The sequence below is a fragment of the Myotis yumanensis genome, unplaced genomic scaffold (genome assembly GCF_028538775.1).
Source record: "Myotis yumanensis isolate MYYU_CA2020_CCGP unplaced genomic scaffold, mMyoYum1.0.hap1 SCAF_2, whole genome shotgun sequence".
Lineage (NCBI taxonomy): Eukaryota > Metazoa > Chordata > Mammalia > Chiroptera > Vespertilionidae > Myotis > Myotis yumanensis.
This window is the reverse complement of record NW_027223753.1, coordinates 163,641,825-163,668,772: the sequence shown is the minus strand read 5'-3', so window position 1 is coordinate 163,668,772 and position 26,948 is coordinate 163,641,825. Positions and strand designations below refer to the sequence as shown.

General features: G+C 42.7%; 1 protein-coding gene across 1 annotated transcript in view; it reads left to right on the top strand.

Moving 5' to 3' along the window:
• UBXN7 (UBX domain protein 7) overlaps positions 1-26,948 on the top strand; it is a 79,696-nt gene that overhangs the window by 18,997 nt on the left and 33,751 nt on the right. Inside the window, exons 2-3 of the mRNA XM_070406471.1 lie at positions 15,794-15,941; positions 19,801-19,868. Of these exons, the coding sequence (XP_070262572.1) occupies positions 15,794-15,941; positions 19,801-19,868 (216 nt within the window). The remainder of the gene's footprint in view (positions 1-15,793; positions 15,942-19,800; positions 19,869-26,948) is intronic.

Here is a 26,948-nt window from a genome sequence, read left to right as displayed (position 1 = left end):
GAAAATGGTGGAGTACAATAGACACTGAACTTTTAGATTAGCATTTAAGAAGTATGATAATACAGCACAGTATAACTGGACATGGTGTAAAAATATTAGGGAAGCATTGAAAATCTCAGGTTTTCTGACAAATGGAAGCGCATGATTCTTAAAATTGTTCACTGAATTTGTGCTGCTTTTGTCCCAATGGTTTGTACTTAATTATCTAACATAAAGTTGGTTATTGGGCTATGTGAACTTCTCTTTCCCTTTGTTCACTTTAAAAATAAAAGTTATTTTTCCAGCATAAATGGGTTTATTTGGGAACAGCAGATACTTGCAGTTTGGGACAAGCATGCTATAGCAAAAGCCACAGGCAAGTGCAACAAACAGGAAAGTTATTTTATGGAGAAAAAGGAGAAAGTTGAGAGAGGTTGTTTTGAAAGTCCGTTGGAGAAAAGCAATAAATAACTCAGGAAGATGACAGTTCAAGGACATGAAGATTTTTTGTTGGCAGAGTTGCTGTGGTAATCAATTTTTTAAAAAATTTATCTTTATTGTTGAAAGTATTACAGATGTGCCCCTTTCCCCCACACCCCATAGACCAGCCGTGGGCAAACTACGGCCCGAGGGCCGGATCCGGCCCGTTTGAAATGAATAAAACTAAAAAAAAAAGACCGTACCCTTTTATGTAATGATGTTTACTTTGAATTTATATTAGTTCACACAAACACTCCATCCATGCTTTGTTCCGGCCCTCCGGTCCAGTTTAAGAACCCATTGTGGCCCTCGAGTCAAAAAGTTTGCCCACCCCTCCCATAGACCCTCCTCCACCCCTCACCTCCCTCCGAGGGCCTACCACACTATTGTCTGTGTCCATGGGTTATGCATATATGCATATAGTTCTTTGGTTAATCTCTTCCCACTGCCCCACCCCGGTAATCGATTTCTTATAGGAGACGCAATGTGCAATGTACATGTTTTCCTGTTGGGGCCTATAATCTATTTTTCCTGTTGAAGATTTCTTTTTGTTGTTATTATTTGTTTGTTTTTGTTAATCTTCACCCAAGGATATTTTTCCACCGATTTTTCAGTGAGAGTGGAAGGGAGGGGAGGAGAGACACACACACACATACAGAGAGAGAGAGAGAGAGAGAGAGAGAGAGAGAGAGAGAGAGAGAATATATCAATGTGAGAGAGAGACATCAATTGGTTGCCTCCTGCATGTGCCCTGACTGGCACTGGGGATGGAGCCTGCAACCGAGGTACATGTCTTTGACCTGAATTGAACCTGGGACCCTTCAGTCCGTAGGCCGACGCTCTATCCACTGAGCCAAACCGACTAGGGCTCTTTTTTAAAAGAAAAGTTTTTATTGATTTTAGAGAGAGGGAGGGAGAGAGAGAAACATCCATCTGCTGCCTCCTGCATGCCGCCCCCACTGGGGAGCAAACCAATAATCTGGTCATATGCCATGGCTGGAATCCAACCAGTGACCTCTTGGTGCATGGGACAACACTAAACCAACTGAGCCACTCTGAGCAGGGCTGTTGAAGATTTCTTTTGTTGGAGTCTGTAATAGACAATTCTTCCTGTAATTGACATGGAGTGGTATGTGTGAGAGTTCCCCCTTCTGGCCTCCCAATTCCACGTTAGTGCGGTTTTCTTTATTAATTTTTATACCCTTAAAAAGTTGCATTTGTTTTTGGGATTTCATTTCTGTGAAGTGTGTTTTCTGATGTTGAGAATGTAAGTTTGTACATACTAGAATTTGAGAACGTTTGGTTTAGCTTGATTGAGAACTTAAAAGATAACTAGCATGAGGCCCTAGCCGGTTTGGCTCCGTGGATAGATTGTCAGCCTGTGGACTGAAGGGTCCCGGGTTTGATTCCGGTTGCAGGCTCCTGGGCCTGGTTGGGGTGCATGCAGGAGGCAACCAATTGATGTGTCTCTCTTACATCGATGTTACTCTCTGTCTGTCCTCCCTTCCACTCTCTAAAAATCAATGGAGTCCAGTCTGGTGTGGCTCAAGGGTTAAACATCGACCCAGGAACCAAGAGATCACTGGTTTGATTCCTGGTCAGGGCACATGCCCAGGTTGTGGGCTCGATCTCCAGTAGGGGGCGTGCAGGAGGCAGCCAATCAATGATTATCTCTCATCATTGATGTTTCTCTCCCTCTCCTTTCCTCTCTAAAATCAATACAATTATATTTTAAAAAATGAAATAAAAATCAATGGAAAATAACAAGTGAGGATTAAAAAAAAAAATAAAAGAGCCCTAGCCAGTTTGGCTCAGTGGATAAAGCGTTGACCTGCAGACTGAAGGGTTCCTGGTTTGATTCCGGTCAAGGGCACATGCCAGTGTTGCGGGCTCGATCCCTGGTAGGGGGCATGCAGGAGGCAGCGGATCAATGATTCCCTCTCATCATTGATGTATCTATCTCTCTCTCCCTCTCTGAAATCAACTAAAAAAAATAACTAGCATGAGAAAAGTGAGAACTGGGTCAATTGAGTGAGGTTTTTTGTGTTTGTTTGTTTTTTTAAAATATATTTCTTTATTGATTTCAGAGAGGAAGGGAGAAGGAGAGAGAGATAGAAACATCAATGATGAGAGAGAATCATTGATTGGCTGCCTCCTGCACGCCCCCCACTGGGGATCAAGCCTGCAACCCAGGCATGTGCCCTTGGCTGGAATCGAACCTGGAACCCTTCAATCCACAGGCTGACGCTCTATCCACTGAGCCAAGCCAGCCAGGGCATGTTGTTGTTGTTTTAATTGATTTTTAGAGAGAGAGGAAGGGGGAGAGAGAGAAACATTGATGTGAAACACAGATTGGCTGTCTCCTGCACGACCACAATTGGGGATCGAGCTGCCAGGCATGTGCCCTGACCCGGAATTGAACTGGCAACCTTTCCATGCACTGGACGAAGCCCAGCCAACTGAGCCACACTGGCCAGGGACCATGTTTTTAAAGTTTGCAAGATAGAAAAGGTAGCAGAGACAACAGTAGAGATCAAGACCATATGGAAAAGGGTATATCTGTTCCTGTACCTATTTTAGAGTGAAGAGGGAGGAGGAAGGTCTAATACTTAACAGAAAGGTGGGTATTTGGTGTGGTGTCAAGAAAAAGGAGGCAACTGATATCACTATCCACATCATGCAAAGACATGGCATTGTCAAGTACCACCAAGGGATCTCTCTATATAGCATAGACCTGTGTAGCTGGAGGGAATGGGATAGAGGTGAGATGAAAGCATAGGGATATGAAATGGGAGCAGTAAATAATGACCAAATCTTGGATGTAGCTCAAGAGAGATGAAAACTTTTCCAGCCAGCAATGCAGAACTATTGAACAGAGGAGATAATTAAGTTTACATTATTTTCCAGTGTAGGAGGTACATCAAAGTGAATACAGCCAAGAGTGGAGAGATGAGATAGTTCTTGTAAGAGATGTTGAAAGCTTGAACCAATGGGCATAGAAAGGACAGAATGGATAGGATTAGATGGAAACTATAGGATTTGTTGTTTGATTGATGGGATGTTTGCAGTTGAAGGAGAAAAAAAAGTTGAAGAAAGTTTCTCATATTTAGCAATATATGTAGCTCCTTTAAAGGGACAAAAACATTCCTGGTCCTTAAGTAACCATATACTTGAACGGTGGCCAGGGGTGAACCTGAGGAGGGGCAGTGAAGGATTAAAGAAGACAGACAAGAGAATATAGTTGGGACCAGGGGGATCACTGCTTGAATGAGGAAACAGTGACCCAGCCTGTAAGCCAAAGTTTTATTTTATAGTCAGATCACACAAAGCAAAACAAGGGGGAGTGGTCACCATGTTTACAATATTCTTGCGGGATTCAAATCTATTTCATTACTCAGGCCTTGTTTTGGCAGCACTTGCTGCACCTCCCACAGCCCATTAGCTACCTAGGAACAAGGGAGGACTATAAGGTCAAGCTTAATTGTGCTAGGAGGGCTCTGCCCTCCAAGCTGGGACTTATATGTGGCTCTGCCACAGGTTAGTCCGAGGCTTGACCCTATAGCTGCGCTCTACATATACCCATATCTAAGGCAAATCCCAAATAAAAGGCAATTCTATAATGGTCCAGTTCCCCAAGAAAATTTTTTTGGCCAACCCAAATATGTCATGTTCTAGAGATTTAAGTGAAATGGTCAGATGCTTTATTTGTAATATGTTTTATTAATCATCACATGAGGATTTTTTTTTCATTGCTTTTCAGAGAGAGTGGAAGGGAAGGAGGGAGAAGAGAGGGAGAGGGAGAAAGGGGGGGGGGCGTCCCAGGTTCGATGAGAGAGAGAGAGAGAGAGAGAGAGAGACATTGATGTGAGAGACACACATTGACTAGTTGCCCTGACTGCCAAACTGCCTGACTGGGGGTGGGGAGTGAACCTGCAACCCAGGCATGTGCCCTTGATTGAGAATTGAACATGAGGCCCTTCAGTGCTGGGGGGGGGGGGGGGGGGATTGGGGTGCAATGCTCTAACCATTGAGCAATGCCAGCTAGGGCTATACTATGTTTATTTAACATCCTATCTAATAATTGACAAACATGGTAATTGACCCCGTACCTTTGCTATGCCTCCCATCGGCTAATCAGCACGATTTGCAAATTAACCGCCAACAAAGATGGCAGCTAATTTGCATACTGCAGGCAGGGCAGGTCAGCACCATCCCGCCTGCCCCACCACCATCTGGGCCTGCTATCTGCGACCCAGGGCGGCGGGCGTCCCATGTGTAACCTGACCCAGGGCGGCTGGGCAGTGCAGCAGCAATTGGCCGGCCCGCCCAGGTGTCCCGTGTGCGACCCGACCCACGGCGGCAGGGCAGGACAGCGTGGGTCCTCTGTCACCCCAGCTTCCCCATCACAGCTCCCTTGGGGGCCTAAACCTTTAGTCAGACATCCCCAGAGGGCTCCCTGGCTGCCAGAAGGATGTCTGACTGCAGCTTAGGCCTGATCCCCCAGGGAGTGGGCCTAAGTCGACAGGTGGACATCCCCCAAGGGGTCCTGGACTGCAAATGGGCGCAGGCTGGGCTGAGGGACCCCCCCCGCCCAGTGCACAAATTTTTGTGCACCGGGCCTCTAGTCCTGTATAATAATCCTGTATAATAAAAGGGTAATATGCAAATCGGCTGAACGACTGGTCGCTATAACGCACACTGACCCCAGGAGGCAAACGCTCAACGCAGGAGGTGCCTCCAGCCCGCAGGCCCTAATCGCCCAATGGGGAACAGGGGACTGGGGGTGGGTGGCGATGGGGGCGATGGGGCTGGCTGGTGAGTGGGCAGGAATGGCCAACCTCTCAGTTCCCCCCCATGCTCTGATCACCTGATGGCAAATGCGGAACCAGAGGTGGGTGGCAGCGGGGGGCGGGGCTGGCAGCCTGGGAAGATGGCCCTGATCGCAGGCCAGGCCTAGGGACTGTACCCATGCACAAATTTCATGCGCCAGGCCTCTGGTTAAATCATAATATTGTATATTAATGCTTTTTTCCACTCATGTTTCATGAAATAATTTTGTTCATTCACATCATAGGAATATGTCTTTGTCAGCTATCAGACAAAGCTATGTCATCTGACAGATTTTTGGAGCTTATGATTTTCATTTTACATTGAGATATAGCACTTTTAAAATTTGTACATGGTGCTCTCATTGGAAATTTTAATCTTTCCTCCATTTATCCTATGTATTCATTTGTACTTTGTGATTTCTATGGGGTAACCATATTGCTTTATAAATGAAATTTAAAATATGAATATATGCAGACAGTATAAAATTCAAAGGATATATAGAAGAGTTGTTTTGGCTGAAGCCTGGCCCTTCCCTGGTGTAATAACTGGTGAGCTGAGTACTGTGAGGTAGCTCTAAGTCAGTTTATTAGACATTGATCACATGCAAGCAAACTTGCTAGATGTTGGGGATACCAAGACAAAAAACCAGTCCCCATGTTTAAGAAGCTTTTCTTTTGGAGGAGCCAGAAAGTAAACCAACATTTACTGCTTAGTAGTATATCCATGTACATTAATTATACCAGAGGCCCAGTGCCTGTGCACCAGTGGGGTCCCTTGGCCTGGCCTATGGGGATCGGGCCAAAACTGGTTCTCTGACATCCCCCAAGGGGTCCCGGATTGCAAGAAGGCAGTTCTTGGGTGACGCACCCCAGAATCTGGCTCCCTCCCAAGAACTGCAGCTGCCAAGTCACCGCTGCTCGGCAGCTTCTGAGTATCTGCCCCCTGGTCGTCAGTGCGTGTCATAGCTACCGGTTGGATGGTCGCTTAGGCTATCCTATCTAATAATAGAGAAACATGGTAATTAACCGTAACTTCGCTACCCTTCCCATTGGCTAATCAGCGAGATATGCAAATTAACTGCCAACCAAGATGGCGGCCGGCAGCCAGGCAGCTGAAGCGAACAGGAGGCTTGCTTGCTCCAGTGATGGAGGAAGCCAGTGTTCCCCGCCTGCCGCAGCCCAGCTCTAAGCTACACTCTAAGCAACAAAGTTGCACTTAGAGAAGCTAAACAAGCTCCAGAAACCTGCTTTCAGCCAGCTTCGGCCTCAGAACTTAGAGTGGCAGTGATGGCAACAATGTTTCAATTATAGAAGCTAAACAAACCCAGATACCTGCTTTCAGCCAGCTGTAGCCTCAGAGCTGGATCCGGGCCTCAGAGCTGGAGCCGGCTCTCAGTTCCAGTGACAGCCATAGAAGGTAAATAAATCCCAGAATAAAAAAGAAAAAGAGGAGAGGTTGGGAGCATCAGTCGCCCGCCAGCCTGAAAACGGCCCTCAGCCCCTCACCCAGACTGGCCAGGCACCCCAGTGGGGACCCCCACCCTGAAGGGGGTGTGACCAGCTGCAAACAGCCATCATCCCCTCATCCAGCTGGCCAGGCACCCCAGCGGGACCCCCACCCTGATCCGGGACACCCTTCAGGGCAAAGCAGCCGGCCCCCACCCGTGCACCAGGCCTCTATCCTATATAGTAAAAGGGTAATATGCAAACTGACCCTAACAGCAGAAGGACTGGGAATGACTGGTCACTATGACACACACTGACCACCAGGGGGCAGACGCTCAATGCAGGAGCTGCCCTCTGGTGGTCAGGGCGCTCTCACATGGGAGGAGCTCTGCTCAGCCACAAGCCAGGCTGATGGCTGCCAGTACAGCGGTGGTGGTGGGAGCCTCTCCTGCCTCAGCAGCGCTAAGGATGTCCGACTGCAGTTTAGGCCTGCTCCCCGCTGGTAAGTGGACATCCCCTGAGGGCTGCTGGGCTGCCAGAGGGATGACTGATTGCCATCTTAGGCCCAATCCCCCGGGGAGCGGGCCTAAGCCAGCAGGTGGTCATCCCCTGAGATAGAATGATGATTAGTTAGAAGCCTATTGTGGTAATTAAGTAAGAAGTATTAAGGGTTTGCTTTAAAGCCTTAGAGATATTTAAAAAAGAAAAAGAAATAAAGCCTTAGAGATAGTAGTAGAGAAAACATATGAGATATACACTGAGTGGCCAGATTATTATGACCACCTGATGTTTGTAGGCAAATTAGCTATGATTTTGTGCTGAAGTTGCTAGAGGGCCAGACCATTATAAATCGGGCAGCACGTTGTTGACCGTGATAGTAGAAGTGCTTTTTTTCTGAAGATATGGGTAAACAACGTGATTTAACAGCCTTTGAACATGGAATATATATATATATATATATATATTATATCTACACACACACACACACACACACACACACTCCGTAGCCAGATTATTATGACCACCTGACGTTTGTAGGCAAATTAGCCGTACACTGCATCCTATGGGATATGGAAGCTGAAGGCCTATTCGAACACCTTTGCTGTCTGCAGTTACCAAGATAAAACGTCTTCAATTCGCACAGGAACACAAGGATTGGATAGTTGAGCATTGGAAAAAAGTCATGTGGTCCGATGAATCACGTTTCCAGTTGCATCATGCAGATGGCAGAGTGAGAATTTGGCAGAAACAGCATGAAAGCATGCACCCCACACGCATGAGTACAACCCTTCAAGCTGGTGGGGGCAGTGTTATGGTTTGGGGCATGTTTTCCTAGCATGATTTGGGCCCTTTAATTTGTGTGGAACAATGTCTGAATAGCACAACATACCTAAGTATTGTTGCTGATCAAGTTCATCCTATCATGTTGATGGCGTATTCCAATGGAGATGGCTTTTTCCAACAAGACAATGCACCATGTCACGGTGCTCGTATTGTGCAGGAGTGGTTTCAAGAACATGAGGGAGACTTTACCTTGCTTAGGTGGCGCCCACAATCACCAGATCTCAATCCAGTTGAGCATTTGTGGGACGAATTTGAAAGAGCCATCAGGCAGCTGGTTCCACAACCATCAAATCTCACAGAACTGGACAGTGCTATTCATCAGGCATGGTGTCAGATTCCTCGCATCACCTTTCAACATCTCGTGGAATCAATGCCAAGAAGAATCACCGCAGTATTGAAGGCAAAAGGTGGCCCAACAAAGTACTGATGGGGTGGTCATAATAATCTGGTCACTCACGTTCAAATATATCCCACGTTCAAAGGCTGTTAAATCGCGTTGTTTACCCATATCTTCAGAAAAAAAAAATCATTTCTACTGTCGTGGTCAACAGCCCTATTTATAATGGTATGGCCCTCTAGCAACTTCAGCACAAAATTATATCTAATTTGCCTACAAACATCAGGTGGTCATAATAATCTGTCCACTCAGATTATTAAGAGTAGAGCCAGCACTTCTCCTTCTGGCAGTAAGGCTAAACTAGAGAGACAGCATGGATAACACTCCTGTTGAGAAAAAAAATCTTGGAAAAAAAATGTGTATTTTAAAAAATCTTTCAAAATGTATCATTGATCTGGCAAGAAAGTAAGGAATACACAGAGACTAAAAACTGTAATTGGGAATGTAGATGTTAGCTAGATTTAAAACAAGCCTTCAACCTGGTGGAATCTGCCCATACTGATTGGCACTGACCTCTTTTGATAGTGTGTTAGGGCAGAAGAAACAGAAAACAGCTTGTGGCCTTCCTAAGGAGAGGAGTCTGAAAGAAAACCTCTGCTCCTTTATGAAGTTGAGACTTTATTGTTTCAACCTGGGTAGTTGGAGAGTGGCAGGAGATAGCTTCACTGAGAATTTATACAATGGTCTATACAGGGTCACATTTCCCATGTTGTCTTGTAAAATTTCAAGTCAAGAATGTTTTTGAAGTGGTCCCTGTTTGGTAGTGCCCACAGGTGCTTTACAAAATCTATCAAATCATATCCTCTTAGGAGGAATGGAACCTTCAACCGAGGCTTCAAAAATTTACAGGTTAAAATTCCAAAGCACATGAGATCTCAGCAAAAAAAAAAAAAAAAATCACAATATGTACAAAAACATGGGACAGTAAGCAAGAGCCATCAGAAATAAAACAGTGACCCCTAGAGACTACAGAAAGTTTATATTTTGTCTTAGTAATTACAATGAGTTTAATTAATATTGACATGAGTATGAAGTAAGGCTCTCTGAGAGACAACCAAGCAGATTAGGAAAAAATAAAAAACGGAACTTCTAAATACAAGAAAATTAACTGAAATTAAAGTTCAATGAACAGATAAAAACACACAAAACAGATTAGCACAGCCTAGAGTGAAGAGTTGTAACATATATTTGCTTGGCTGGCGTGGCTCAGTGGTTGAGTGTCCACCTGTAAACCAGGAGTCACAGTTTGATTCCTTATTGTGGCTCAATTCCCAGTGTGGGGTGTGCAGGAGGCAGCCAAGCAATGATTCTCTCTCATCATTGATATTTCTATCTCTCTCTCCCTCTCCCTTCCTCTCTGAAAAAAAAAAAAAAAAAAAAAACCCCGAAAAAAAACCACACAAGAAAACCCCGGAGTTCTAACATACATTTAATTGGAGTTCCAGAAAGAAAGAAGATAATCCTATATGATAAAAGCCTAATATGCTGTGTCCGGTCATCTGGTCATCTGTTCAACCAATCAAAGTGTAATATGCTAATGATATGCTAAGGCCACTCAACCGCTCGCTGTGATGTGCTCTGACCACCAGGGGGAAGACAGTTGACTGGTCGACTAGTTGCTATGACATGCACTGACCACCAGGGGGTAGATGCTCTGATTGGTAGATTAGCTTGCTGCTGGGGTCTGGCTGATCGGATTGGGCGAGACGGGCTGGACATGCCCTGGAGCCCTCCCACGATCCTTCCCTGGCTGGCCATTCTCCCACGTCTCTCCCCGGCCCCGATTGTGCACCTGTGGGGTCCCTCAACCTGGCCTGCACCCTCTCACAATCTGGGACCCTTTGGAGGATGTTGGAGAGCTGGTTTTGGCCCGACGGCGGAACGACCGATCACTGTGACGTGCACTCACCACCAAGGGGTAGATGCTCAATGCAGCAGCTGCCCCTAGTGGTCAGTGCACTCCCATAGGGGGAGCACTGCTCAGCCAGAAGCCGGGCTCACAGCTGTTGAGCACAGTGGCAGTGGCAGGAGCCTCTCCTGCCTCTGCGGCAGTGCTAAGGATGTCCAACTATGGGCTTAGGGCAGGGGTGGGCAACTTTTTTGTGAGTGCACGCCAAAACCAGCAAAATCTCTGACTCCCAATTCTTCTGCGTGCCAACCCTAATTTTTTGAGAACATGTTATGCCTACTTGATATCTCTTAAGGTGTACGTATGTGAAGAACCTTGAAGAAGTAATAAAATTCATTTGAGTGACAAAAACACAGTATATGATGATGAAAAATACATTTATTTTTTAATGTATACATGTACACTGATAGTTCGACAGAAAACTTTGTGACTCCGTTTGATATTATCAGTGGGACTTTTGCTGCTGCATCACTGATGGCAGAGATTTTACATCAGGTTTATATTTTGTGACCTTCAGAGATATGCAGGAGCTACTACTTTCATCCGTCAGGCTACTCCTATTACGAGACTTAACAAAATTCATCACCGAGAGCAAAGATTCACAAGTGTATGTGGATGAAACCAAAACACTGGTCGGATCTAGGAAGGCAGGGAGAGTTAAGATGGAGGCAAAAAAATTGCTCTTACCCTCTCTCGTCAATCCATGTCTCTGGTCTTTAAGATAACTTGTTATTGGATGTGAGGGTGATCTGGCTGCGACATCTGTCACCCCATTGATCGCCAGGGTTGATTTGGCTAATCTGGCTGGCTAGGTGGGTGTGCCCCTCTTCCCTCACCGATCCATGTGCCTCCCTCCCAAAGCTGTGCGCTTGGTCGAAGAGGCCCACCTTCCCCCCAGAGGAGAGGACCGGTCTTGTGTCAAGGGTATACGAGTAGCTGCGCTCCCCTGCTAGAACCTCCAAAACAAGCCCTCAAGATAACTTGTTATGTAAAATTATTTATTTATCTAAGATGCACCTACACTGAATTTATCTGAAAAATAAAAAAGTTGATATTAAGAAAAAAATTGTAAATGGAAGATTATAAGAGAGGGTTGCACCTGTCAGCAAAAGTTACTGGTGTGCCATGTTTGGCACGTGTGCCAGGGGTTGCCCACCCCTGGCTTAGGGCTTAGGCCCTCTCCCTGGAGGGAATGGGCCTAAGCCATCAGTTGGACATCCCCCAAGGGCTCCTGAACTGCAAGAGGGCACAGGCTGGGCTGAGGGACACCCCCCATTGTATGAATGTTGTGCACCAGGCCTCTGGTCCTATCTAATAAAAGAGTAATATGCAAATTAACAGTCACTCCCTCACTCCGTCAGTCTGTCACAAAGATGGTGGCGGCCACGGAGCTGGAGTGAGCAGAAGGCTTAGGTTGCCCCCGGCGATGGAGGAAGCCAAGCTTCCCAGCTGCCCTGGCTAGCCCTGAGCTCTGCTCAAGGCTACAAAGTTTCAGTTATAGAAGATAAATAAATCCCAGATACCTGCTTCCAGCTAGCCTGGCCTCCACTCAAGGTGGGGCTGGGAACATGGGTTGCCAGAGGCAACCCAGGCTTCGAGCGGGACCAAGGCTACAAAGTTTCAATTATAGAAGTTAAATTCCCAAATACCTGTTTCCAGCCCGCGGCCGTGGCCAGCCTGAAAACGGCCCTCAGCCCCTCACTTAGGCTGGCCAGGAACCCCAGTAGGGACCCCACCCTGAAGGGGCTGTGGCCAGCCTGAAAACAGCCCTCAACCCCTCACCCTGGCTTGCCAGGCACCCTAGCGGGACCCCCACCCTGATCCGGGACACCCTTCAGGGCAAACCAGCCGGCCCCCACCCGTGCACCAGGCCTCTATCCTATATAACAGTGGTTCTCAACCTTCCTAATGCCGTGACCCTTTAATACAGTTTCTCCTGTTGTGGTGACCCCCAATTTCATTGTTACAAATTGAACATAATTAAAGAATAGTGATTAATCACAAAAACAGTATGTAATTATATATGTGTTTTCCTATGGTCTTAGGCAACCCCTGTGAAAGGGTAATTCGACCCCCAAAGGGGTCGCGACCCACAGGTTGAGAACCACTGCTATATAATGACAGGGTAATATGCAAATTGACCCTAACAGCAGAACGACTGGGAATGACTGGTCACTATGACACACTAACCACCAGGGGGCAGACGCTCAGTGCAGGAGATGCTCCCTGGTGGTCAGTGTGCTCCCACAGGTGAAGCTCTGCTCAGCCATAAGCCAGGCTGCTCGTTACCGTCACAGCTGTGGTGGCGGGAGCCTCTCCCGCCTCCTCAGCAGCCCTAAGGATGTCCGACTGCAGCTTAAGCCTGCTTCCTGCTGGCAAGCGGGCATCCTCTGAGGGCTCCCAGGCTGCCAGAGGGATGTCTGACTGCCAGCTTCGTCCTGATTCCCCTAGGAGAGGCCAGCAGGTGGACATCCCCTGAGGGGTCCCAGACTGCGAGAGGGCACAGGCCGGGCTGAGGGACCCCCAAGTGCACAAATTTTTGTGCACCAGGCCTCTAGTTATTAAATAAAAGTGGCTGAGAATTTTTCAGAGTTGATAAAAGGTAACAGTTCTTATATATCGTGGAAGTCCAGTGAATCCCAAGGAGGAGAAATAAAATAACCCCTGACAAATTAGGGTGAAAATACAGAAGACCAAAGACAGATCTTAAAAGCAACAGATTGCTATACAAATGTTTTTCTTTAGCAACTGATTTCCCAGAAGCAATAACAGAAGCCATAGGACATTGGAATGCTATCTTCAATGTACTGAGAGAAAATAGCTGTCAGCCTTAAGAAAATAGAACATGTATTCAGTAAAACTATCTTTCAGGAATGACAGCAAAGTAAAGACATTTTCAGGCCCTCTCCTACCCCTACACACACAACCAGTAGACCTCACTGAAGTAGATTTAAGGGACAGCATTCAGGTAGAAGGAAAGTCATCCCAATGGAAAGCCTGAGCCGCTTTTTTTTTTCCTTTTAAATATATTTTTATTGATTTCAGAGAGGACAGGAGAAGGAGAGAGAGAGAGAATCATTGATTGGCTGCTTCTTGCATACCCCACACTGGGAATTGAGCCCGCAACCAGGCATATGCCTCAAGCTGGAATTGAACCGTGACTTCCTGGTTCATAGGTCAATGCTCAACCACTGAGCAGCGCTGACCGGGCCCTGTGTTGCTTTTTAATGACTACAATACGTTTTTGTTTTTTTTTAAAATATATTTTATTGATTTTTTTCAGAGAGGAAGGGAGAGATATAGAGAGTTAGAAATATCGATGAGAGAGAAACATCGATCAGCTGCCTCCTGCATATCTACTGGGGATGTGCCCGCAACCAAGGTACATGCCCTTGACCGGAATCGAACCTGGGACCTTTCAGTCCGCAGGCCGACGCTCTATCCACTGAGCCAAACCGGTTTCGGCAGACAATATGTTTTATCAAATAGATTCTATAAATCAGACTCTATTGGATATTTATGTTGTTTTCATTTTAACTGAAGTTACACTGAATATGTTTATTCATGTATTATATAAATAATAGAGAATACATCTTTTTACTAGAAACCCAAATTACTGGATCAAAAAAAGGAATGAGTATTTTTATGTTTCTTGATACATACTGTAAAATTATTTTTCTAATTTATATTGCATCTGGAAGACTATGCTGGCTTTACAAATGTGTAAGTGTGTGATGGGGCCAGTTTTAAATGATGAAGATTAACATTTCTTACCAGGTTTTGACTTATATCTTTGACAAAAATGTTCCATCTCATTACTCTACCATTGTTATGAAAAGTGGTTCCTTTTTTATTTTTTATTTCAGAGAGGAAGGGAGAGGTAGAGAGAGATAGAAACATCAATGATGAGAGAGAATCACTGATCGGCTGCCTCCTGCACTCCCCCTCACTGGGAATAGAGCCCACAACCAGGCATGTGCCCTTGACTGGAATCGAACCTGGGACCCTTCAGTCCGATGCTCTATTCACTGAGCCAAACCAGCTAGGGCAAAATACTTCCTTTTTAATAGAAGTGAAATACTGTTGGCTGGAGCGACTTACACCAAAAGCTTGTGGGTTTGATTCCTGGTCAGGGCATAAACCCAAGTTGTGGGTTTGATCTCTGGTCAAGGTACATATGGGAGGCAACTGATTGATGTTTCGCTCTCCCTTTCTCTAACATCAATAAAAACTTACCCTCAGGTGAGGATTTACAAAAAAGAAGAGAAATACTAACTGAAATGTATTCTTTAATAATTTTTCAATTTTCTAGAATGTATTCTTTGATTTTTCTTTATCTTTTTCAGTTTATTAACAAATATATAGTCCATTTAAAGAAATGTCAGGTAAATATTTAGATTTTGTTTTATTATGAAGGAAAACTTTTAATGCTGCTACTTTTTTTGTTAATCCTCACACGAGGATATTTGTCTATATTGATTTTTTAGAGTAGAAAGGAGGGGGAGACATAGAGAGAGAGAGAAACATCGATGTGAGAGAGACACATTGACTGATTGCCTCCAGCACATGCTTTATCCAGGGCCAGCAACCAAGGTACATGCCTTTGACCAGGAATTGAAGCCAAGACCCTTCAGTCCATGGGCCAGCACTCTAACCACTGAGCCAAACTGGCTAGGGCTACTTTCTTTTCTAGCTCTGTATATGCCACATTATAGCAACAGTGTAGAAATTTGTTTATTTTATAATTATTATTTTGAGATTATGTTTATTAAAGCTGGGGACAGTGAAACAGGGAAGGGCTTAGGATAGAAAAAGCAACAGGAGAGAGCCTAGGTGGGGCTGCTCTGGCTCACTGGAAAGTTAGAGAAAAGGGCCTTGGATACAGGTTCAGGGAGTTAGCCTGGGTTGAGCTGCCACTGCCCATTTGCTCCCCTGGTTGCAAGTCTTGTGGCGACCCTTAGAGTTTGGGAAATGCACACCAGTGGAGAAGAGGAGGGAGAAGGGAAAGGCACAGGCATGCTCCTGAGAGGGAGAATGTGCCAACAGTATAGAAGTTTAAATAGTTTTTTAAAGACATTTGTGTTTTTTTAAAATATGTTTTTATTGATTTTTAGAGAGAGAGGAAGGGAGAGGGATAGAGAGATAGAAACATCTATGAAAGAGAGACAGATTGACTGCCTCCTGCACACACCTTACTGGGGATCAAGCCTAAAACCTGAGCATGTGCCCTGACCGGGAATCGAACCAGGGAACTCTTGGTTCATGGGCTCAACCACTGAACCACACCAATTGGGCTAAGTTATTCATTCTTAAAGGGAAAATGTACTGTTTTGGGGAATTCTGTATTCTAAGAACTGAATATAAAAAGGTGTCTCTTTTTTTTAACCTTTAACCTTTCTGCTATTTCAGGTGCAAGTGAAAGTGTTGGGAAACATATGCTTGAAGCCTGCAACAATAATCTGGAGATGGCAGTCACAATGTTTTTGGATGGTGGTGGAATCGCTGAAGAGCCCAGTACCAGTTCAGCAAGTGTCTCCACTGTTAGACCACACACAGAGTATGAATTCATTATTTCTTGTTAGGAGCAACCCTCTGCCTATATTGAGTAGCTGCATTTTTATCAGGTTAATTCTCAGTATTTGAAAAAAAAATTATAGTTGAGAGCATCTGAAAAAGTGTCAAATAGAAATTTTTATACTTATTTTAAATTCTCAAAAGCACTGTTATGTCTTATCTATTATTTAATCCTCAAAAGAATCCTGTAGGATGGCATTATTACCCATGTTTTACAGTTGAGGAAACAGAGGCATAGCCATTTTCCCAAGTTACACACACAGCATTTAAGTAGCATATATGGAAGTAAAACCCAGCAAAGTTGAGATTTCCCAATTCTAGATTTTCTTACATTGTCCTAGGAAAGTTTTGAGCTGCCGTGAAAAAATTTTGAAAAATAATTCTAGTCTTTTATACCTTAGTTAGGTTATTAGAAGCACCTACAGTATATGGAACCATACTATATAGAGAATAGTCATAAATGTTAGATAGATTTGTTATTTTTTGCCCTTTACATTTGATACCAATGAGAGTTTGAAATGAATACCTTTTGGGCAAAATTCCAACAGTTTTTGGAAAATATTAGAAATGAATGTTATTCAAAGGAAAACCTTTCATTTAAAAACAAAACAAAACACAAAATTTAAAAGATCCTTAAGACTTTAATACTCATAGTCCTTTATAATTCAGTGTTTATAAGATGAGATAAAAAATAGAGGAATCTCCTTAAATAGGGATAGACAGAAGACATGGATTTTATTTTAATAAATTAGATATAGATTTAAGAGGCCAAATAACATTCAGGACATTGTTTCCTCTTTTATTGATATAGTTCCAGGTTCCAGAGTAATATCGTTTCCACATGAAGCATGAACTTTAGAGATCATTATTATTTTTTTTAATTAAATCTTTATTGTTCAGATTATTACATTTGTTCCTCTTTTTTCCCCCCATAGCTCACCTCCACCCAGTTCCCACCCTGCCCTCCGCCCTCACCCCCCACCCCCACTGTCCTCATCCATAGGTGCACGATTTTTGTCCAGTCTCTTCCCGCATCCCCCACACCCCTTTCCCCCCCAAGAATAGTCTGTCCATTCCCTTTCTATGTCCCTGATTCTATTATAATCACCAGTTCATTCTGTACATCATATTATTTATTCACTTGATTCTTAGATTCACTTGTTGATAGATGCATATTTGTTGTTTATAATTTGTATCTTTACCTTTTTCTTCTTCTTCCTCTTCTTAAAGGATACCTTTCAGCATTTCATATAATACTGGTTTGGTGATGATGAACTCCTTTAGCTTTTCCTTATCTGTGAAGCTCTTTTTCTGACCTTCAATTCTGAATGATAGCTTTGCTGGATAAAGTAATCTTGGATGTAGGTTCTTGGCATTCATCACTTTGAATATTTCTTGCCACTCCCTTCTGGCCTGCATAGTTTCTGTTGAGAAATCAGCTGACAGTCGTGTGGGTACTCCCTTGTAGGTAACTGACTTTTTTTCTCTTGCTGCTTTTAAGATTCTCTCTTTGTCTTTTGCTCTTGGCATTTTAATTATGATGTGTCTTGGTGTGGTCCTCTTTGGATTCCTTTTGTTCGGGGTTCTCTGCGCTTCCTGGACTTGTAAGTCTATTTCTTTCACCAGGTAGGGGAAGTTTTCTGTCATTATTTCTTCAAATAGGTTTTCAATATCTTGCTCTCTCTCTTCTTCTGGCACCCCTATAATTCGGATGTTGGTACGCTTGAGGCTGTCCCAGAGGCTCCTTACACTATCTTCGTATTTTTAGATTCTTTTTTCATTTTGCTTTTCCGGTTGGGTGTTTTTTGCTTCTTCGTATTTCAAATCTTTGACTTGATTCTTGCGATCCTCTAGTCTGCTGTTAGAACTCTGCATAATATCCTTTATTTCAGTCAGTGTATGCTTAATTTCTAGTTGGTCCTTTTTCATAACCTAGAGATCATTATTAATATTTTATAAAGTTATTTTCTCTCTCAATCGTGGCCATATAGTTCAGGTGTGATATCCCATTCTCTCTCAACTTAGCGTGCAAATCAATATGAAAACATCATTAATTTTACAGAAAATTGGGTAACAGTTACAGCAGATTTGGGAAATACCTTAATTGTGTTTAAAAATAGTTTTGAGAAATGAATGTTTTTCCCTACTGAATTCCATTATAATTTGACTTAGATTACTTGTACAGTGGGGCCTTGACTTACGAGTTTAATTTGTTCCGTGACTGAGCTCGTAACTCAAATTACTCGTATGTCAAATCAACAGTGAACGAGTGAGACACGTGATGCTGGGCTGATGTTGTGGCGTTCACTGTGACGCTTGCTGCGCCAGCTAGCGGTGGGGTATCTGAAGCTGGCTCGTAACCCGAATTTTAGCTCGCAACTCAAAGCAAAAAATCGGCAGAGAGACGGCTCGTATCTCGAAAAACTTGTTAGTCGGGACACTTGTAAGTCAAGGCCCCACTGTATTGCTAATTGGTTAACATTTGATAGTGGCTCCTAATTCCTAAACTGTAATTTTCACTCTTTACAGTTCACCTTATTCTATTCCATTCTTCCATCTTGTTATGTAGTTAACAATTTGGAACAGATACCCTCAAGTATGTGGTAATCAAGTCTTTCTGTAGAGGGACAACTACTGATTGAAATAATTATATATATATGTAAAAGTGAGGTATGCTAATAATGGAAAGATTTATTTAGGTAAAAGATGTCTTTTAAATTATTAGTTTTCTTAAGATAATGACCTATTTTTCTTTGATGGAAGAGGATTAATAGAGTTTCCTCTTACAGACACATTGTTCCTTCAGATCAATGAAATTCTGTGTGTAAGCAGTGAATGATAATCTAATAGGAAAAAGTATTAACATAATTTTGAATTATTCTTTATTCTTCAGTCATTTGGCTTATTGCATATTTCTTTGTGTAGTTATTTGATTACAGGATGTTAGTTCTTGTTGACAAATGAATATACAAACCTTTTTTCATAAAGTATGTTTTGGATTTTCAACTCTCAGATATCAAAAAACAGGGCCTTCAGTTCAGCTATTATTATTAGACACACCTGAATGGAAAACATAGGGCCTAACTTAAATTAACATTTATTGTAAGCAGGAAGATAATAAATTTGGAACTTACTATTTGCTATCAAAATTAATTAGCAGAATTTAGTATTTGGGTTAAAACTATAAAATAAACTGATATTTAAAGGAACATACACCATTTTAACAGTATATCTAAAGTATTTTTTTACTGGAAGAGATAGATTATTAGTAAACCCTCTAGAGGTAAACTTCGAAGAGTTTATAGGCTTTTATAAGAGGAGTAATTACTTTTTCTGTTTTGTGTATAGTAGGACCTACTTAATAAATAATTCAGGGCAATACCTATGTTGGCCATCTTCATAACTAGCATAAAATTCACTGCATGTTTGTTTAAGCTTATTTTACTATATCAGTGTAATTTAATTACTTATTTGATATGGTAGTAATAGTGCTTTTATTAAGCCAATATTTTTCAATTAAATTTTTTGCCTGATTTTTTTTTTAATTCCCTCTCTTTTTTTGGAAAGAATTTAAGGTAGAGAACTTGAGAGGAAAGGGGCAATACTTTTTATTTTTGTTTGTTCTCTTCCTTTGTAAATTGAGATATCTGTGCCATGTACTTCATTCCAATTGATCTCTATATGGAAACCATCTAACAATCATTTATCACTGTGGTTCCTAAAATTCACTAAGATTGGTATTCATTTTACTTATTAATTTGAATGCATTCACAATAGTTACAGAGGGAACAGGTAGCAAAAAAACTGTTTTCATTTTGATATTTTCCCACTTTTTTTAATAGAGAAGAAGTTCGTGCCCCAATTCCTCAAAAGCAGGAAATATTGGTAGAACCAGAACCTTTGTTTGGTGGTAAGTTTCCCTTTTTTCCTTAGTTTTGTTTGACTTTGTTGTTGTTTCTAGGATTTTAATGAAGCAATCAAAAGATGTGAAGGCTTGCTCAGATTGTTACTTCAAGTATAGAGTCAATTCTTATCTTGTAATTCTCTATTCTTCTCAGGAAAGTTGTACAATTGATCTTTCTAAGGAATTAACCAGATTAAAACATTGATATTTGTTATAGGAAGCCAAAGGGAGTAAATTAGCAAAAAGAACTGCTGCCTTATAATGGAAACCAGTCAATCTCTCATAAAAGATGCCAATTATTTTATGTTCTGGATATCTACCTGACTATCATAATCTTACTGTCTTGATATACCTTACATTCACTCTTTCTTAATTTCTAGACAAGCTATTCCTATTTTGAACAAAGGAGAAATGATACCTTATCCATGTAAAAAAAATTATATCTATCTGGGTGCAAAGAAAATATGGTAGAAAATAGGATGTTTAACCAGATTTAAAGAAAATTTATAGTTTTAGTCTTATAAACACTTATTTACCTTCTGTGAGCCAAATATTGTAGACATTAAAAGGTATATTAAAAAATTGAAGATAAAGTAATCTAGTTGGGTAGACAAGTGCATAGAAATCTATATAATACATACTGAGGACAGTAATGCAGAGAAATAGGCCTATGAAAAGTTTTATAGCTAAACTAGACTAAAGGAGAACAAAGTAGTAAGACAGGGATGAAGAAAAGCATATAAACCATATCTTTTTAAACATTGAATTTATTGGGATGACATTGGTTAATAAAGTTAAAGGTTTCAGGCGTACAGTTCTATAATACATCATCTGTATATTGTATTGTGTGTTTACCACCCCAAGTCAAGTCTTTTTACATCACCACTTATCCCCCCTTTACCCTCTCCTGTCTCTCCCCATCATCTGTCTATGACGGTTGTTTTGTTTTGTTTTTTTACTTAATCCTTTTTTACTTAAACCCTTTTCACCCAGACCCCTGCTCCCTCCCTCTACAGTTGTCAGTCTGTTCTCTGTATCTATGAGTCGGTTTCTATTTTGTTCGTTAGTTTTCTATAAACCATATCATTTTTTTAAAAATACGTTTTTCATTGATTTTAGAGGGAGAGGAAGGAAGAGGGCGAGAGAGAAACATCAATGTGAGAGAGAAACATACATCGATTCATTGCCTCCTGCAAGCCCCCCACTGGGAATCCTAGTGAGCATCCTGGGTTATGAGCGCTGACCTGGAATCCATCCTGCGACCTTTTGGTGCATGGGATGCTGCCCAAACACTTGGACCAAACAGGCCAGGGCCATATCTTTTGATTTGAAAAAGCACCTTCGTTGAGAGATGGTTTTTTTTTAAAGATTGATCTTTAACTTTGGAGTTTACTGTAGCAAGAAATAAAGTAATATACTGTTTCAATTCAGAAATAGAGATGGAAGGAAGAAAATGATAAGATCTGAATATTGAAGTATAATATGTGCTTTCTGTGTTGTTTGATTTAGCCATTGTGTTGTTAATATTCCAGAATAAAGCAAGTAATACTTTTTAAAAATATAAATGTTATGAATAGATTTTTAGAGCCAAGGAGTAATACCTTGGGAGCTTTATCTTTTCTTTATTGCAAGGAAGAAGGCGAGATCTTTGAGTGGAGAAAGACAACAGGAAATAGATTTTGTGCTGTTTATTATTGAACAGAGACAAAAGAGTTCCCATTTGAAATCTCACTTTCCTCCTTTTATCTCTGGTTTGATATACATTAGGAAGAGGATGAGAATGACTTTATACAATTAGGAATTCAGTCTGGATTGTTACTATTGTTCCTTATTATAACTTAAGGAAGGTCTTCTGAGAATTATTTCTTTTTAGGACAGTATTAATTTAAAGTGTGATTTTAAAAAAAAAAAATTTTTTTTATTGATTTCAAAGAGGACCTTAGGGAGAGAGAGAGAGATAGAAACATCAATGATGAGAGAGAATCATCCTCCTGCATGCCCCCACTGGGGATCAAGCCCACAACCCTGGCATTTGCCCAGATGGGGAATTGAACTGTGACCTCCTGGTTCATAGGTTGATGCTCAACCACTGAGTCACACCAGCTGGGCTAAAGTGTGATTCTTAAAGTGTGGTCAAGGGTTTCCAATGCCTTTTCAGGGTGTCTGTAAGATCAAAACTATTATTGTATTCATATAATGCTAAGAAGTTACTTGCTTTTTTCACTGTGTTGATATTTGGATTGATGGCTCAAAAGTAATGATGGGTCAAACTGCTGAATCTTAATTAAATCAGGGTAGTGGCACCAAACTGTACTACTTACTACTCATTGAATTCTCACTGCCACACACTTGCAGTTTTTTTAAAAAGACAATTTTGTTTAATATCTTGAAGCAGTAAAAATTAATTTCATTTAATCTTAACCCTTGAATACATGTTTTTTAAACTATTCTCTTTGATGAAATAGGATGTGTGCACAAAACACTTCTGCATATTGAAATACTGTGGTTTTAAGGAAAAGTTCTTGTACAGTTGTTTGAGTTGCAAGCTAAACTAGCTGCTTTTTTCATGGGACATTACTTTTACTTGATTGCTGACAAACTGGGATTTTTTTTTTTAATCCTCAGCAAGGATATTTTTTCCATTGATTTTTTACAGGGAGTGGGGGAAGAAACATCATCATGAGAGAGACACATTGATTGGTTGCCTCCCACTTGTGCCCTCACTGGGGCTGGGTATTGAACCTGCAACTGAGGTATGTGCCCTTGACTTGGAGTTAAACCCATGACTGTTCAGTACTCTGGCCAGTGCTCTAACCACTGACCCAAACGGGCCAGGGCAACATTTTTAATTTTTTGCGGAGCCTCCATACTGGTGCATCATTCTGCATTCCCACCAACAGTGCATGAGGGTTCCCTTTTCTCCACATCCTTGCTAACACTTGCTGTTGGCGGATTTATTGATAGCCATTCTTACAAGTGTGAGGTGATATATCATTACTAAAGGCCTGGTGCACAAAAATGTGTGCACTCCGGGGGGTCCCTCAGCCTGGCCTGTGCCCTCTCGCAGTCCGGGACCCCTTGGGGGATGTCCACCTGCTGGCTTAGGCCCACTCACCAGGGGATCGGGCCTAAGCTGGCAGTCAGACATTCCTCTGGCAGCTTGGGAGCCCTTGGGGGATGTCCATTTGCCAGCGGAGAGCAGGCCTAAGCTGCAGTAGGACATCCTTAGTGCTGCTGAGGAGGTGGGAGAGGCTCCCACCACCACCACTGTACTGACAGCCGTCAGCCTGGCTTGTGGCTGAGTAGAGCTCCACCTGTGGGAGCGCACTGACCACCAGGGGGCATCTCCTGCATTGAGCGTCTGCCCCCTGGTGGTCAGTGTGTGTCATAGTGACCAGTCATTCCCAGTCGTTCAGCTGTTAGGGTCAATTTGCATATTACCCTTTTATTATATAGGATAGAGGCCTGGTGCATGGGTGAGGGCCGGCTGGTTTGCCCTGAAGGGTGTCCCGGATCAGGGTGGGGGTCCTGCTAGGGTGCCTGGCCAGCCTGGGTGAGGGGCTGATGGCTGTTTGCAGATTGGCCACAGCCCCTTCAGGGTGGGGGGTTCCTCTGGGGTGCCTGGCCAGCCTGGGTGAGGGGCTGATGGATGTTTGCAGGCTGGCCAAGACCCCCAGTGGGGACCATCACCCCATGCGGGTGTGGCCAGCCTGGGTGAGGGTCTGAGGGCTGTGTTCAGGCTGGTCACACCCCCTTCAGGGTGGGGGTCCCTACTGGGGTTCCTGGCCAGCCTGGGTGAGGGGCTGAGAGCCGTTTTCAGGCTGGCCACACCCCCTTCAGCAAGGGTCCTCAAACTACGTGGCCCGCCGAAAACATTTATCCTGCCCGCCAGGTGTTTTTGCCGCCACTGCCTGTTGCTTAGCAGCCGACTGGTTTTTTTTTAAACTATAGTCCGACCCTCCAATGGTCTGAGGGACAGTGAACTGGCCCCCTGTTTAAAAAGTTTGAGGACCCCTGCCCTTCAGGGTTGGGGTCCCCACTGGGGTGCCTGGCCAGCCTGGGTGAGGGGCTGATGGCTGTTTTCAAGCTGCCCACAGCCCCTTCAAGGTGAAGGACTCCCTCTGTGGTGCCTGGCCAGCCTGGTTGAGGGGCTGATGGCCGTTTTGAGGCTGGCCATGCCCCCGGCGACCCAAGCTCCCAGCCTCTCCTTTTTTTCTTTTTTCCTTTATTTCTGGGATTTATTTGTCTTCTATAATTGAAACTTTGTAGCCTTGAGTGGAGCCGAGGGCCAGCCAGAGCAGGCGGGAAGCTTGGCTTCCTCCATCGCCTGGGCCAACCCAAGCCTCCTGCTCGCTCCAACTCCGTGGCTGCAGCCATCTTAGTTGAGTTAAATTGCATACTCGCTCCTGATTGACTGGTGGGCGTGGCTTGATCATAGTGGAAGGATGGTTAATTTGCATGTTTCTCTTTTATTATGTAGGATGGTTTCAATTTGCATTTCTCTGACAGTTAGTGACATTGAATATCTTTTCATATGTCTGTGGTTCATCTGTATGTCTTTTTTGGAGAAGTATCTATCCAGGTCCTCTGCCTTTTTTAAAAAAAATATTTTTTTCAGAGATGAAGGGAGAGGGAAGGGGGATAGAGATAGAAACATCAATGATGAAAATCACTGATCGGCTGCGTCCTGCATGCCCACCATTGGGGATCGAGCCCACAAGCCAGGCACATGCCCCTGATCAGAATCAAACCCGGGACCCTTCAGTCTGCATGCCGTTGCTCTATCCAGTGAGCCCAACCAGCCAGGGCATCCTCTGCCATTTTTTAATTGGATTGTTTGGGGGGTTTTTTTGGTGTTGAGTTGCATGAGTCCTTCATAAATTTTGGATATTAACCCCTTATCAGATGTACCATTGACAAATTGCTTCTCCCATTTAGTAGATTGTCTTTTTGTTTTGTTGATGGTTTCCTTTGCTGTGCAAAACCTTTTTAGTTTGATATAGTCCATTTGTTTATTTTTTTTCCTTTGGACAGACTATGGTTATTTAGATTTAGGCATTGGACAGACATTTTTAAAAATATAAACAAAGCCTGTTATTGCTTCAAGGCAAACAACTGATATTATTTGTTACCAGTAATTTTTTTAAAAAAGCTTCAAGCAGAGCCCTGGCCGGTTTGGTTTAGTGGTTAGAATGTTAGTTAGTCTGAAGAGTCTTGGGTTTGATTGCTGATCAAAGACATGTCTTTTGGTTGCAAGTTTGATCCCCAGCCCCAGTTGGGACACATGTGGGGGCCATCCAATCAGTATGTCTCTCTCACATTTATATTTCTTCCTCTCTCTCTCTCCTTCCCTCTCTCCCTCCCCCTCCCCCTCCCTCCCTTCCACTCTTTCTCTAAAGATCAATGGAGCCCTAACCAGTTTCACTCAGTGGATAGGGCGTCGGCCTGCGGACTCAAGGATCCCAGGTTCGATTCCGGTCAAGGGCATGTACCTTGGTTGCAGGCACATACCCAGTAGGGAGTGTGCAGGAGGTGTTTCTCTCTCATCGATGTTTCTAACTCTCTATCCCTCTCCCTTCCTCTCTGTAAAAAATCAATAACATATATTTAAAAAAAAAAAAAGATCAATGGAAAGAATATCCTCAGTTGAGGTTTTTTTTTTAAGTTTTTAATCAGAAATTGTAATTTAGAAAGTTTATATCCATGATTGTGAGCTTAATAGTGCCTCACTTTTTTAAAGACTTTCTGATGAGATTATTGGTGACATTAAAATGGTGATTTTTAAAACATTGCATAATGAAATGGTTAATATTTGAATTGTTTGCGTAACTCAGTGAACATATTTTACTTTTAATTTTTTTGTTAATCCTCACCTGAGGATATTTTGTCATTGATTTTTAGAGAGAGTGGAAGAGAGAGATTAAGACAGAGAGAAACATCGATGTGAGAGAAGCACATCGATTAGTTGCCTCCTACATGGGCTCGGGAGGAGCCTGTAACCAAGGTATGTGCTCTTGACCAGAATCGAACCCAGGACCCTTCAGTCCATAGGCCAACGTTCTTATCCACTGAACCAAACCGGCTAGGACTGGACAGATAATTCCAAAAGATCAATACATGATGTTATAAAACTGTACATAGGCAAAAGATCTACTCATATTGGATTGCATATGTATATAAAGAGATTAGATATCTACTGGTGTGTAATAAATTATTCCAAAATTTAGCATTCTGAAACAACAAACGTTTGTTATTTCTCAGTTTCTGTGGGTTAGGAATCCAGGTGTAGCTTAACCAGGTGCCTTTGGTTAGTGTCTTTCACAGGGTATAATCAAGGTATCAGACTGAGCTACACTCATCTCATAGCTTGAATAGAGAAAGACCTCTCTTTCTGAGCCCACTCATGTGGCTGTTGGTTGGTTGGAGACATCAGGCCCCTATCAAAGAACAAATGAGAGAGCCAGAGAGGGCTTCCCAAATGGAAGCCACCACCATCTTTTTAAATCTAATCTTGGAAGTGACATACCATCCAATCCTATCACCTCTGCCACATTCTATTCGGTCCTGCTCATACTCAGGTTATCCACACACAGGTTATGAATATCAGGAGATAGAGATAATTGGGAGCAGTCTACAAAACTGCCTACTCCATAGGCCTATGGACTTTAATGGAGCAGATATGAAAAGTTCATTGATGAGATATCAGATTCTAAATTGCAACCACTGGTTGAATGTTGGTGTAGAATCAGAGGAATTATATTAAAACAACTATTAAAATATTCCTTTTTACAATTACATGTCTATGCAAGGTTGAATTTTAATTTTCTTCATATACTTTAAAGGAATAGCAGATTGCAGAATAGAATGCAGAAGGACATCCGAAAATTCAGATATCTTCTTTTAAGCCAGTTATTAACACATTTGTGAAAATGTGAAACAGTGTCACTCTTCTCACTAAATTTTTTTCTTCACCTGCCCCACTCTCCTAAATATGAAGCTCCTTTCAGCTCTTTTAGCTCTTTTTAGGTTAGTCTCTTTAGCCTCAGTGACCAGCACTCTTATTATGTAGGCAGCAGAGTGAGAGTA